The 13,375-nt window shown below is 42.8% G+C and overlaps 1 protein-coding gene across 1 annotated transcript; it reads right to left on the bottom strand.

The window, feature by feature from the left end:
* Nucleotides 1-2,505: 2,505 nt before the first annotated feature.
* Nucleotides 2,506-3,312, bottom strand: LOC149401013 (uncharacterized). Its single transcript, XM_089610578.1, has one exon. It carries the CDS (start codon nt 3,310-3,312, stop codon nt 2,506-2,508), a length of 807 nt encoding a protein of 268 aa, XP_089466704.1.
* Between the last annotated feature and the right edge of the window lie 10,063 nt (nt 3,313-13,375).

Here is a 13,375-nt window from a genome sequence, read left to right as displayed (position 1 = left end):
CTTCGTTTGAACTTCGACAAAGAGAACAGAAGCTCGGCGACAAAGACAAATGAGGATTCAATTTTTGAACTCGATCTGCTGTGTTAACTCTCTTAATAGCCACCAGCCATGCAAAAACCTGTACCTTTTTAGGGGCAGCAGCTTTCCACACGGCGTCGTAGAATGGAACAGGAGGCCGAGAAGCCACGGGAGAAAGATCCTCAGCCAGTGATTTAACAGAGAACACGTTTTCGTCGCCCAGCCACTTACGCCGGTCTTCGAGGCCTTCCCAAAGCTTAAAACCTTCCAATAATCCTGCCAGCTCATCCGCTTCACAAGCTTCTCTATTCGTCAAAGACCTGGGGAAACCAAAACTCCAATCCACCTGGCCGGGAAAAAAAGGGAGAGGAAAGAGCGAATCCGTTGATGGGGGCGTTCTGAGATGGGCATAATCTCGCCAAACTAGGAAACCGATCCTTCAAACACGTATCACCGCACCAAACATCCTCCCAGAAGTGCACAATAGACCCGTCAAAGACCTTCCAAGAACATCGACTAAAAAACAACTCCCGAACTGTCGAAACCGAGCGCCAAGGACTACGGAACGTGCGATCCTTGGGACCCCCCGGATCCTAACCATTAGAAGAGACACCATATACAATGGAGATAACCTTGTGCCACAGCGCGTCTTCTTCGATCGGGAAGCGCCACAGCCACTTCGCAAGGAGAGCGTTGTTCTTGATCGTGAGATTACCAAAGCCAAGACCCCCTTTAATTTTTGGGAGACAGCAAGTGTCCCAACCCACCGCTGCACGAGACCGCCCATTGTTGTACCCTTCCCACAAAAAATGTTTCATGATCCTTTCAATGTCGGCAGCGACCCCCTCCGGCATTTTAAAGATAAACATGAAATAAGTGGGCAACACGGAAAGAACAGAACTAATAAGCGTCATCTTTCCTCCCTTAGAGAGGAAACCTTGCTTCCAACCATCAAGTCTCTTCACCACTTTAGCCACCACGGGGTCCCAGAAAGCCTTTCTTCTTGGGCTATCTCCCAAAGGCATTCCAAGATAACTTATCGGCCACTTATCTTCTTTGCACCCTAACGCCCCAGCAAGGGTTGTTGTCTCAACCGCCATGCAATTAATACCCACAATATTGCTCTTCTCAATGTTGATCGTAAGACCGGAGGCATCACAAAAGTCCTTGACAATACCGAGTAAGTTCTCCGAATTTGTCAAATCATTCTCGCCGAAAATCAGTGTATCATCAGCGAATTGGAGATGAGAAATTGCAATGCCAGGTGACCCGATGACTAAAGGCTTGAAGACACCTCTAAACACTCCACGAGAAATGCGACGCGAGAGAGCATCCGCGGCGATAGTGAACAAGAAAGGAGATAAGGGATCACCTTGTCGAATCCCTCTCGACCCTCCAAATCTTTCGCGCGGCTTGCCATTAATCATAACAGAGAAAGAAACGGACGAAGCACAGCCCCTGACCCACTTCCTCCAACGCGAGTCGAATCCTTTCTTCTCTAAAACAAAGTCGAGGAAGTCCCAATTCACTTTATCGTAGGCCTTCTCGAAATCCAACTTGAGAACCGCTCCTTTTTTGCCTGCTCGTCTAGTTTCTTCCACCGTTTCATTTGCGATGAGAATCAAATCCGTGATTTGCCGCCCCTTCACAAAAGCTCCCTGAAACTCACTTATTGTATCTTCCATGACCGATTTGATTCTATTTGTCAAGACTTTCGCAATAATTTTATATAAACTCGTGACGAGGCTGATGGGTCGGAAATCCCTCGCTCTATAAGAATTTAGCTTCTTTGGAATCAAGCAAAGGTGAGTTTCGTTGGTTATATTATTAATAACTCCGCTAGTCCAGAATTCCGAGAAGACCCTCAAAAGTTCGTCCTTGATAATCTCCCAAAAAACCTGGTAAAACGCTATAGAGAAACCGTCGGGTCCCGGAGACTTATCCCTGGCGCAACCGAAAACCCCTGCTTTGATTTCCTCCTCCTCAAAAGGTCTAGACAGCTCCGAAGCACAAGAAAGGGAGATAGCCTGCCATTCCACCCCTTCCCAATCGATCATACGAACCGGACTAGCCGAAAAAAGCCGCGAGTAAAAGCCATTAACCTCTTCAATAATGAGATTCTCCTCGGCAATAACAAATACATCCTCCTTTTCTAAACTACGGATAGCGTTTTTAGCTTTTCTAGCTGACATAATGGAATGAAACAACTTGGAGTTGCCGTCCCCATCTTTGGCCCAAACAACTTTACCTTTAAGTCTGAGAGCTCGTTCCTCCTCGGCTAGAATCCCTGCTAGCTTTGCTTTCAGCTCCATCTTTTCGTTCTGAAGCTCAAGGGACCAATTCGGTCATTCCTCTGCTCTGTCCAGGCGCTGTATATCACGCTGAATACTCACTTTCAAACCATCCGCTTTATCTCTTTCCTTACCGGCCCAAGCTTTGATTTTTTTCCTTCAAAACTTTGAGTTTTTGCATAAAACAAAAACCCTCCTAGCCTACCTGCTCTCCTTGTCCCCACCAAACTTTCACTAGATCCCTAAAAACCTTGTTATCAAGCCACGAATTATCGAGTCTAAAGGGGCTCAGACCCCACTTCACCGGACACGTACTGATCGTAATCGGGAAGTGGTCAGAAACCCCTCCAAACCGAATTTCATGAGTACAAAAAGGATAACGCTGCTTCCAACCTTTGGAGAGCAAGAAACGATCCAACCGGGAGCAAATGGAAACCCCTCTAAAAGCAGACCACGTGAACCTACCGTTGGAGAGGGGCGGATCAAAAAGACCGAAATCCGAAATAAACTCGTTGAAGTGCCTCATCGATCTCCTAGCACGAACCGGGGAAGAACGTTCATGAGCGTAGCGGACAACGTTGAAGTCACCGCCAACATACCAATCCGAACCACACAGCTCGCCCAGGCCAGCAAGCTCGTCCCAAAGTTCCCCACGCTCGCCCGAGTGACAAGGACCGTAAACACCCGAAAACCACCATGAAGAATCAGCCGACGACACCACCTCAACCGAAACCGAAAAATTACCCACAAAATTATTCCGGACGCTGATTTTCCTCGAATCCCACACCAAAAGAATACCACCAGATGAACCGTTCGCGGGTAAATATATCCATTCTTTGAATCTTGAGCTCCACACGCTACCCACAAAACTTCTATCCACAAAAGACCTCTTCACCTCCTGAAAAACTACTATTTCCGGATTAATGCTACAGATCAACGCCTTAATACCTCTCCTCTTCTCGGGATCACCCGACCCCCTTATGTTCCAAGAAAGAATCATCATTGATTCCCTGGTAAAAACCCAGCCTCATTTTTACCAAAGGACATTTCAATTTCAAGATTCCGAAGCTCCCGGCGCAGGCCCTTAACTCTGGAAGATTTGCCGGATCCCTCTCCCACCTGGACCAAAAGTGCACGAGGAGGCGTAACTGCAGGAGACGAAGGAAACTGAACAGTTATCGGCGATGGTGACGTGAAAGGGATCGGAGCGACAACCGGATCGCTAAAGGGCACAAGATCTAGAGATGTCTCATCTCTAAAAGTAAGGGCAAGACCATCAAGACAAGCATCGGGGTCGATCTCACCTTCCTCGTGAGAAGACACGAATGAGTCTTCAGAAGAGCCGTCCTCCAAGTCTGACACCCCATCTTCATCAATCAAACCCATCTCTTCTTCCACTACGAACTCAACACCCGCTGAGTCGCTCGCCAAGCCCAACTCTTGGAAGAATGGAGAAGAAACCTCCTGGTCCTCTCGACGTCTTCGAGTGAAGAATTTTCCGTGCTTCCGGTCCCTCATCAGTTCCGAGTCGCTGTCATAGTCAATGAAAAAATTTCTCGTGTGCAGGAAAAAATTCTTCTCTCTAAGGAAATCATTCCATCTAGCTATGGACGCCACACCAAAGAGCTTCCGTTGTTTTGGATGCCACCGACTGGGCTTGGCCTTAGCCGAGGAAAAGATTTTTGCGTTCACAGCAGATTTTGACGGCCCAGAACTCTCAAAATTCCAGGAAGAATTACTCTGGAGCGGGCCCAAATCAGACCCAGCAGGGAAAAATAAATTAACTTGTACGGGAAGCCCTTTTTCCAGATTGGGGCCCACATGAGAGACAGCCGCTTTTTCCAGGATCCCCAAAACACCTGCTGAACCAACGTTATCTCCAACTACTGAACAAGAGGGGACAGAAAGGACAGCGTCAGGGACACGTGGCGTGTTATCCAGAGGAGAGAGACTGTTTCCATGCATCATAGGTAAGCGCGCGCAATAAGTATGAGAAATAATATCCTTTCCTTTTCCAACATCTCTGAAAACGTGCGACTTCAAAGCTGCTCTGCTACCAGAGGCACAAAGGGTATCTTCTACCTCGGCCACCCCATCCTCCTCGGGGCAGGCGCATGAAGGAGTAGCAACAAATCCCGAGGAAACTAAGCGCTTCCCCTTCTCAGTCGCTGGATCGGCACGATGTAAACATACAGGGATTTATGACGACAATACCTCCTCCGGAGAAACTTGGAAAAGACCAGAAAGCACCCAGATTAAAAATACCCAGGCGTAGGGTATTTCCTACGATCAGTTCCGGTTCAACGAAACCAGAGGCATTTCCTCTGCACTTGATTTTGGCATACTGGAGACTATGGTTATTAAATTCGCATATTTTGAATTTGCGATTTTGTTAGGTTTTTTGTATACCATTGATCGAAGTTCATTCTCTGTTTATGGAAGTCTGCGATTAGGTATATGGGTGTGAGTCAATTCCAATTATGAAGTATACACTATCATTTTTTTAAAGAACAGGCCGCCTAAAACCTCATCGCCCCCCGATGGGTCCAAGAGAAGGAAAGCGTACCCATTTTAACTCGGCATTAGCCGTAATACTTTCCCGCACAAGGGGCGAGAACTCTCTCAAGTCACAAAAACCATCAACGTTTAAAGTTCTCGCCTTTTGACAAAGAGTGTGAGCAACTTTGTTACATTCTCTTGGTACCCAATTGAAATTACACTTATCAAAGTCATTAACTAAAGATAAAATTTGCTCGATGATGAGAATACAAAGCCAATTTGGACAGTTTCTCTTCGCCTCAAGACCCTCCATAATAACATTATCTCCCCCTAAAAAGATTCTATGTTGGTTCTGAAATCTGCAGAGTTGAATGGCCATAAGCATGCCCGCTTAAGAGACTGAGTTGGCATTGATTCCGCTCTGCTACATCCACTCTACCTCCCTTCTCAAACTTTTGGCCACAATTCCAGAAAAGGAAGCATCAGAATTTACCTTAGTTATTAATTTCGATGGTCTGGTCCAGTGCCTCTCCTTGTCGACCTTATTAGTGTTCCTTCTTATTTTCAAACCAGCGGCCGTCCTTAGCTCGTTGACTTTGTCCAAAGTTTGCACCCTCAATCTCTCCACTTATCTTCTTCCCGACCTAAAGATAAAATTGTTTTTCATGGTTCCAGACCGCTTTAAGGATGGCTATCGTGCGAAGCCAGAATTCGTCGATTTTCATAACATCTCTGACCTGAGCATTTGCTTCTAGAATGCATTCTAGCAGCTCAATACCATTGGAAAATTGAATGCCTTCCCACCTTCTTCCTAGGCCCACGATAAACCACAATGCCACTGCGACGTCACAATGAATAAACAGATGGGGAATTATCTCTGAGTCACCATTGCACGTTCTACACTTGGTCTCTATCATCGGAAAGCATATCGCCAATCTGCTCGCCGTCAAGAACAAATTATTGTGCTCATGAACTTTAATTTTCAAATCTTTTTCCATAGTGTGGCATTAGGATTGAAGGCAGCTCCGATGAGCTCGTGATAAGCGGATTTGACAATGAACACACTACAATCAGTGTCGGTCCAAATCCATCTATCCGGTTTAGGTTTAGGCAAAACCATCATCCTCAAAATCTTGTCGCGTCTATTACTATCACACTAGAGCATGTTGGAATCGATCTAGGGTTTAAGAAAATAATTAACGCTTCGGGAAGCGGCGGAATTTTAAAAAATTTCTTTTACAAGTAAAAACGGTTTTTTACTAACCAAGACAAGAGAGCAAGTACACGTAGTTAAAAACTAATATGAGCTAAGAAGTTTACTAACCTTTCTTGAAGCTTGAACTTTGAAGAAGCTTTTGGAAAGTTTGCAACGCTCGTCTCCCCTCGCAGCACGTCTCTCTTTCTTTCCTCGGCACCTCGAGCAACCACGAAAGTTTCTATCACTAAATCACTCGAGAGAAAAGGAATTAGTGTGTGGGCACTTTTAAACACTACGACTTAAGAACGAGTCTTGAAGTCGCAGAGCTAAACTCTAGGTCAAATGAGGACCTAGGTGCCAAAACAAAAAAATCGAAATTGAATAGAGAGAGAGAGGAGAGGGGCGGCCAAGCTAGAGAGAGAAGCTCTCAATCTCTAAAACTTGGAATGAATGAAAAGTGTGGAATGAGGCTCCTATTTATAGGAGAGGTCTCACCTTCAATAAAGTAGTTTCCTCTTCTATAGAATATCACATATTCATGAGCCAATTTCCCTTTTCCTTCATAGAGGTGCACGTCCAAGACAAAACAAGTAAGTCCTTGGATTTGTTTCCTCTTTTGTTTGCTTCTCTCTTGACCATATTTGGGCGCCCACATGCTTCCTCTTAGGGGAAATTTGTTTCCTCTTTTTCTTTTGGCAAGTATCATGATACATTTATGCACAAAATATTCTCTCTTCCTATAGGTATAATGGGCGCCTACTTTTCATCTAGAAGGAGCTTCTAGAAGCTTCTTCATTTGTTCATGACAACATGAGAAAGGCCTATTAAGAATTTTCAATAAAATTCTTATGAAATGAAATTAATCCACAAGGCCCAATGATCAAGTCATGGCCGAGTGATGCATGTCATCAAATGACCTTGTCAAAAAATTTATTGACATTCATTTCATCATATGTCTCAAAAGACAAAAATACCCTTTTGACAATTTTCGTTCTTGTTTTGACTTAGCTTCCAGTTTAACTATTCATATCGATGTGATTCGTGACAGTGACCTCATGGACCCAAATGAACAAAGCTTGAGCTAAACACTTGGACTCAAAAGTTCACAAACCTTTTCCAAGTTTAGCTTAATGCCAACTGACTCCACTAAAGAGCTGACACTGAAAATCTCTCGGTTCAAATGAATTTATTTTCTACTCAAGAATTCACCTAATTATAATGAGCGGATCCACTGAATATTATCTATGCTACCCTTCATGAATGTCATCAGCTAGTCGGGATTTACTAAATTACCATTTTACCCTTCTAGCTGTTATTTCCTCAACTCCTTTGTCGCTTGTGAATAAGTTAGAAACAATGTATATGACTAGGAGCTAACAAGTCACATTGTTTCATCCAAAAGAGTCAGGACTCAATTTGGACACTGGCCAGTTCATTTATTCACACTCCAAGGAACAAAGCATGAGGTGACATACATTGCATTTCAGCAATCTTGTACATGAATTCCATATCTATGAGAACTTCACAAAGTTACTCATGACATACTCATAACTTAGTACTTCACCAATAGGCCCTGTTCGGAATCACATAGTGAGTCCGAACTCTGACTTTCTCAAATGAGAATATTAAGGTGTGAAATGGCATGTCTCATTTCAGGATTAAGGTAAGCATAATGCAATTCATACATAGTGACTTCGAGACATAAGAGGTTAAATGGTTTGTTCTTATCTTGTCTCTAGAAGTGCACTGGTCAATTCAGTACCTTCGGAAGATACCTAGAAGAACTATAGAGTCTCCAACTCTCAATGCCTCATAACCAGACATCATAGATTCTTCTAACAATCATACTGAGGTCAATAGTCCTTTGACCCTTAGATTGCGAATATATCGTTTTAAGCAAACTACGAAGAGTTTGTTCATGCAAATCTACATTTGTCTCTTCGTAAGTTGTTAAGTTTGTTTATGGACTAAAAGACTAAGGTTTTATCATAAAGCTTCAAACAAAGAAAGAATGAATGAACGTTTCAACTTTATTTTTAATGAATAAGCAATTACAAGCAAGAGTCTTCGTAAGACTATATGACATCAAATGTACATAAATAGACACTACTACTCTTCTTGTGGGCACCATTGACAACAGAGCATAATGCAGTATGGTTTCCAATCTCTAGTGTTGGGCTTGAACGATTCTGAGACTTTTGTGTTTCTAGCAGCTCTTTTATCATTGTTTTTGTTCACTATTCCCCCTTGAAGCCATTTGTCCTCGAAAATCTTCACATCTCCCCTCCCCACCAGCACCGTGGAGTTCTACTAGATTAGGGATTTCGCTTGGTAAATATCCTTTCACCCCTTGACCACGTGGTTTTTTCCTCAACTTCAAAAAAGCTTTTTCTTTACAATATTCCGCGTTAAGAATTTGGACCCAAAATAGCTTGGGATTCACCAAAAATATACCAAGCCAATTTGGCCAAAAAGGCTCTATTGAACTCATCCACGGACCTGAAACCCGGCCCCCCATTACATTTCGCTTGACAGATCTGTTCACAACTTACCAAGGCCTTATACCGATCATTCTCTAATGTTCCGGTCCACCAAAAATACCTCGTGGCTTTCTCGATTTTAATCCAAAAGGACTTCGGTAACCGGAAGGTGGACATGGCGTAAGAAGGGATTCATTGGACCACCGCTTTGAGTAACGTAGCTCTCCCTGCCTTGGAAATCGATTTGGCCATCCATCCTTCAAGCATATCGAAGACTCTATTTTTGAGCGCCTCGAAGCTTGCTGATCTATTTCTTCCCAAGAAAAGAGGGTTGCCTAAGTAAGTGATATCCTCCTCACATATCGGCATTCCCAACATGACGGAGATATCTCCTCTCTGGATTGCAATTTTTTTATAATAAGACTTCTGACTTTTGGATGTTCACTCTTTGCCCGGACCACTTTGGTAAATGTCAAGACACTTCATAATCTCGTTTACCTCCTCTTTCTTAGCATGGAAAAATAAGATAGCGTCATCCGCAAACATGAGATGCGATATACTCGACATATTTTGGCCAATGCTAATCCCGTTGAAAACTCATCTCTCATATGTTCTCACAATCATCCTACTCAAAACTTCGGACACTATAATAAAGAGATATGGAGAGAGAAGGTCACCTTGACATAAACCACGAGAGGGCATGAAACTTCGGAGCAACTTCCATTGAATAGAATGGCTTTGTGGCCGTAGTAAAACATTGGCTAATGATCTTAAGGGTTTTTTCCGAGGCCCCGAAGCACTTTAACACTTGAAGGATAAAGTTTCACTCAAGCCTATCATAGGTCTTGCTCATGTCAATCTTAATCTCCACAAGCCCATCCTTACCCTCCTTCCTCTTCATACCGGCCATGATCTTTCTCGCCAAAATCGTGTTCTCCGCTATCCATTTTCCAGGGACAAAGACTGATTGATAAGGCGAGATCATTTTATCCAAGTAAACCCTTAGTCTAGCCGTCAAAATCTTAGTGATGACATTGAAGCTCACGTTGCACAAACTAATCGGCCGGAACTTATCAAACGAGCCTGCCCCACTTGTTTTCAGAATCAAGAAAATATGGGCAAAATTAAATTTATTCAATAATTTTCCTTTTGGAAAATTTCTTGAACAAAATGAATCAAATCTCTACCCACAATGTCCCAAAACTTGTGATAAAAGACACCTTGAAAGTTGTCGGGCCCTGGAGCCTTGAGAGGGTGGATATCCCACACCGTGAATCAGTTGAATGAGCCCTTCTGAGTCCTCGAGAAAAGTTGGACTTGTTGTAGTGAAAATATCCATGTACTTTGAGTTAAGGAACTCCCCGATTTCCTCGTGATAATCAAGCCATCTCTCATCATCATGAGTCATACCCCCAATATAGTTACTCTTCCTCATTAACGTGGCCGTATGGAAGAACTTTGTATTAACGTCTTCATCCCTAAGCTAAAGTTCTCATGATTTCCGCTTCCACGCATTTTCTTTGGCACATTCAAGCTCCACTAACTCATTCTTTAAATCTGCCTCCGAGACCCCCACCTCCCTCATGTGCCTTCCAATATTTATCTCAAGAAGCTTCTCCTCACAAAACTTGATATGAGCGTTGTTGTGGTTTCATTTCTTACGTTGCCATTCCTTCAACTTTATTCCCTCCTTATAGATCTTAGTGGATAAACTCCAAGCGTTAGACTCCTTTCCTTTTTCGGCCCAAACTTTGCTTAACACTTTCTTATACTCATGATCCTTGGACCACGCATCAAAGTAGCGAAACGGTTTCACCCCCCGACTGTAAAAAAAATAGCAATTCAAAAGGATGAGGGCATGATCTAAGCCCATAATCGGGAAGTGTTTGACCGCCGATTTGCCAAATTTTCGAAGCCAATCCGTACTCACCACCACTTTATCCAACCTTTCTTCTATCTGATTCTCTTCCTATTGCCCGTTGCTACAAGTGAACAAATTTTTGACCACCCCAAGGTCCACTCCCCCCGCCTCCCAATGAAACTTCCTTAAAATAAACCCGTACTCCAAGTCACTATGGTACCTCATTTCTTCTCCGACTCATTAAGAATGAGGTTTAGATCCTTGTCTGACACTCACGGTCTAACCAAATTTGACATCTTGTACCAAAAACGAGCTCTCATGTCCCGATATGACGGCCACACTCGAAGAAATCCCACACCGAAGAAATCCCAATCCGCCACACCCAAGTCATCACGAATAACTGCCCAAGTAAAGTTTGACAACAACTTTCAAATTCCAAGCTTTATACCTCTCCTCCACCAAATACACATTCCTCCGGCCGAACCCACCGCTGCCACCGCCGTATCACCCCAAAACCTCAATCTTTCCTTAAGATGTTGTATATTTCCATACCTCATTTTAGTTTCCATAAGAAAAATAATATCCGATCTCCCATTCCCCACAAGGCTCTGAATTGGCTCCTCTATCGGTTCTTGATTGAGACCCCGACAATTCCATAAGAGAACTAACATAGACGAGGTAAAAGGTTGTTAAGGCTCGCATCCTCGGCCATGTTGGTAAGAATTTCATCACTCCCTTAGCATGAAGGGTTTCTCCATTTGCAATTTACACCTTCTTCTCTTTTGCACCATTTTGCTTCTTTTCACTTTGGAGTGATAACCTTCCTATCATTTTCCTTCTCTTCACTCAGCTTCTGCCCCGAATGATATTTATCCTCCTATCTGACTCTCCATCAGCTTGCTCTTTGCCTCGCCATGTTCCTGTTTACCCGACTTAGTAGTTTCCTGAGGAATCTCATCTACACATTTTCTTTTAACAAGAAATTGGTATTCTGGAATAGAAACTTCAAAGAGCCCAGTGTCTCTTTTGGTAGACTTAGAGGAAGGCCCACACTCATCCTCTTCCTCCATCATAACAGACGGACCAAGCCCATTTCCCTTTTTCTTGAACTCAACCATACCTCAGGCCTACAAGGGATACGAGGCCACTCACTTTGAACCTTTTCTACCTCTACGTTCTTTGTTATCACACACACTTTACCATTGTTGTCCGACACCAGCTGTCCATTATTGACATCCTGCTCAAATTGTGTATTGTGTCTCCCACCTTGAGTCAACAAAAGAGCAGGTGGTCTCGTCCTCTCAGCAATCAACATGTTGCTCATGCTAGCCCCCAAATTCAGAGAATGCCGTGTATCACCAAACGTCCCTCGCCCCCTCCTTCCTCCACTGGTTCGTCTTCTCCGAGATTCTCATTGGTCATCTTCTTCCACTACCCAAACACGTCACCGGGATTAATAAGATGTTTCCTTTTTTGATTTTCTGGGAAAAAACCCCATTTCAAGATATTGAGTCTAGTCAAGCGCCTTTTGGTGTTTCCCCCTACCGATGATAAATTCTAGACCGTTGTAGCAGTGCTTGAATGTTGATTCATCGTGAATCCTGCCATCGTAAATGTTTACTTCTGGTGTTTCCCCATACCAATGATAAATTCTAGACTGTTGTAGCAGTGCTTGAATGCTAATTCATCGTGAATCCTGCCATCGTAAATGTTTACTTCTGGTGAATGGTCGATCTTGACTTTCGCTCGATCCTTCCTCAAATAATCCCATTCATCGTGTCCAAGGAATCCACATTTAAAGCAGAGTATCCAACTTTTCGTATTTCCCCTGAATCTATAGCGGAAGCAACTCCCTCTTGTCTAAGAAAAAACTTGGGTAAACTTGCCGTGTAACATTGACCAAAGCTTTGAATCTAAGGTCGTTTCCTTCTTGCCTTCCGTAGCTTAGATATTTTTCAAACATTGAGACCAAACTCTCGACGCTTGCTTAGTTCAAATATCCTGGAGATAGACTACTCAATCTGATACCGAATGGAACAAAAGAGAAATCCAATTCGTTGATCCTCTTCTTCGCAGGGCAATCAGTAAGGATGAGCTTGAATTCCTGTGTCGTCCATGGCCGACCTCTCAGCACTCTCCTCGCATCCTCCAGGCTTTCAAACTAGAACTGTACGAGTCTTATTTCCTTCACAAACTACTTCTCTTTACACCTCCACAGACCTGCAAAAACGTTGAACACCTTTTTTCGCACTCCACCTCCATGGCTTATTTGACAACACTTTTTTGGAGAGAAATGTCGACTATGCACATCTCCCCTTATTATCAATCCTTCTCGTAATGACCAGATTTTTGGCCAAAAAGGAGGTCGTGAGATCAATCTCATTTTCCACTTCAGTGTTCTCTGTCATTTTGTTCCAACTCGAAGCACCTAACTCAGTGTTTCTCGACCAAAATCTCATCGTTCTTCTCTTTGTATTTCCCCAAACAAAAAAAAAACCTGAAAAACAAAGGGAAAATGACACATATGAACCCTGTGTCTTAGTGAAATATCGAGTAAAAGGTTTTAAAAAATGTCGAGTTCATACCCTATGTTTAACTTAAATGACAAAATTATACAATGAAATAGCAATCAAAATTACATATTCGAACAGAGAGTCCAGGATTCAGAGTTGCAATTCGAACACGGAATGAAGTCATCTCTTGGGAGATATGAATTTTATTATTTAATTTCGATTTAAAACTATTTTTTATTCAAAAATTCGAATTTGGAAGTTAGGGTACTGGTTTGGATTTGATTCGGTTTTTCTTATATAAGAGTTAAAATCAATGAAAGGGAGATTTGTAACACTTTCATTAATTTCAGGGTATAATTTTGTCATTTTAGTCAATAAAGGTATGAACTCGACATTTTTTAAAACAAAAAGTTAAATTTGATATTTATTAAAACACAATGTATATATGTGTTATTTTCTAAAATAACAAATGTCCCCACTTGTCTCTGTGTTTCCCAAGAAAACCACAACCAAAC

This window comes from Urtica dioica, chromosome 4, assembly GCF_054948205.1.
Source record: "Urtica dioica subsp. dioica isolate 48M chromosome 4, U.dioica_male_clone48M_v1_H2, whole genome shotgun sequence".
Classification (NCBI taxonomy): domain Eukaryota; kingdom Viridiplantae; phylum Streptophyta; class Magnoliopsida; order Rosales; family Urticaceae; genus Urtica; species Urtica dioica.
Note: the sequence above shows the minus strand (reverse complement) of the source record. Positions and strands in the feature narration are given on the sequence as shown.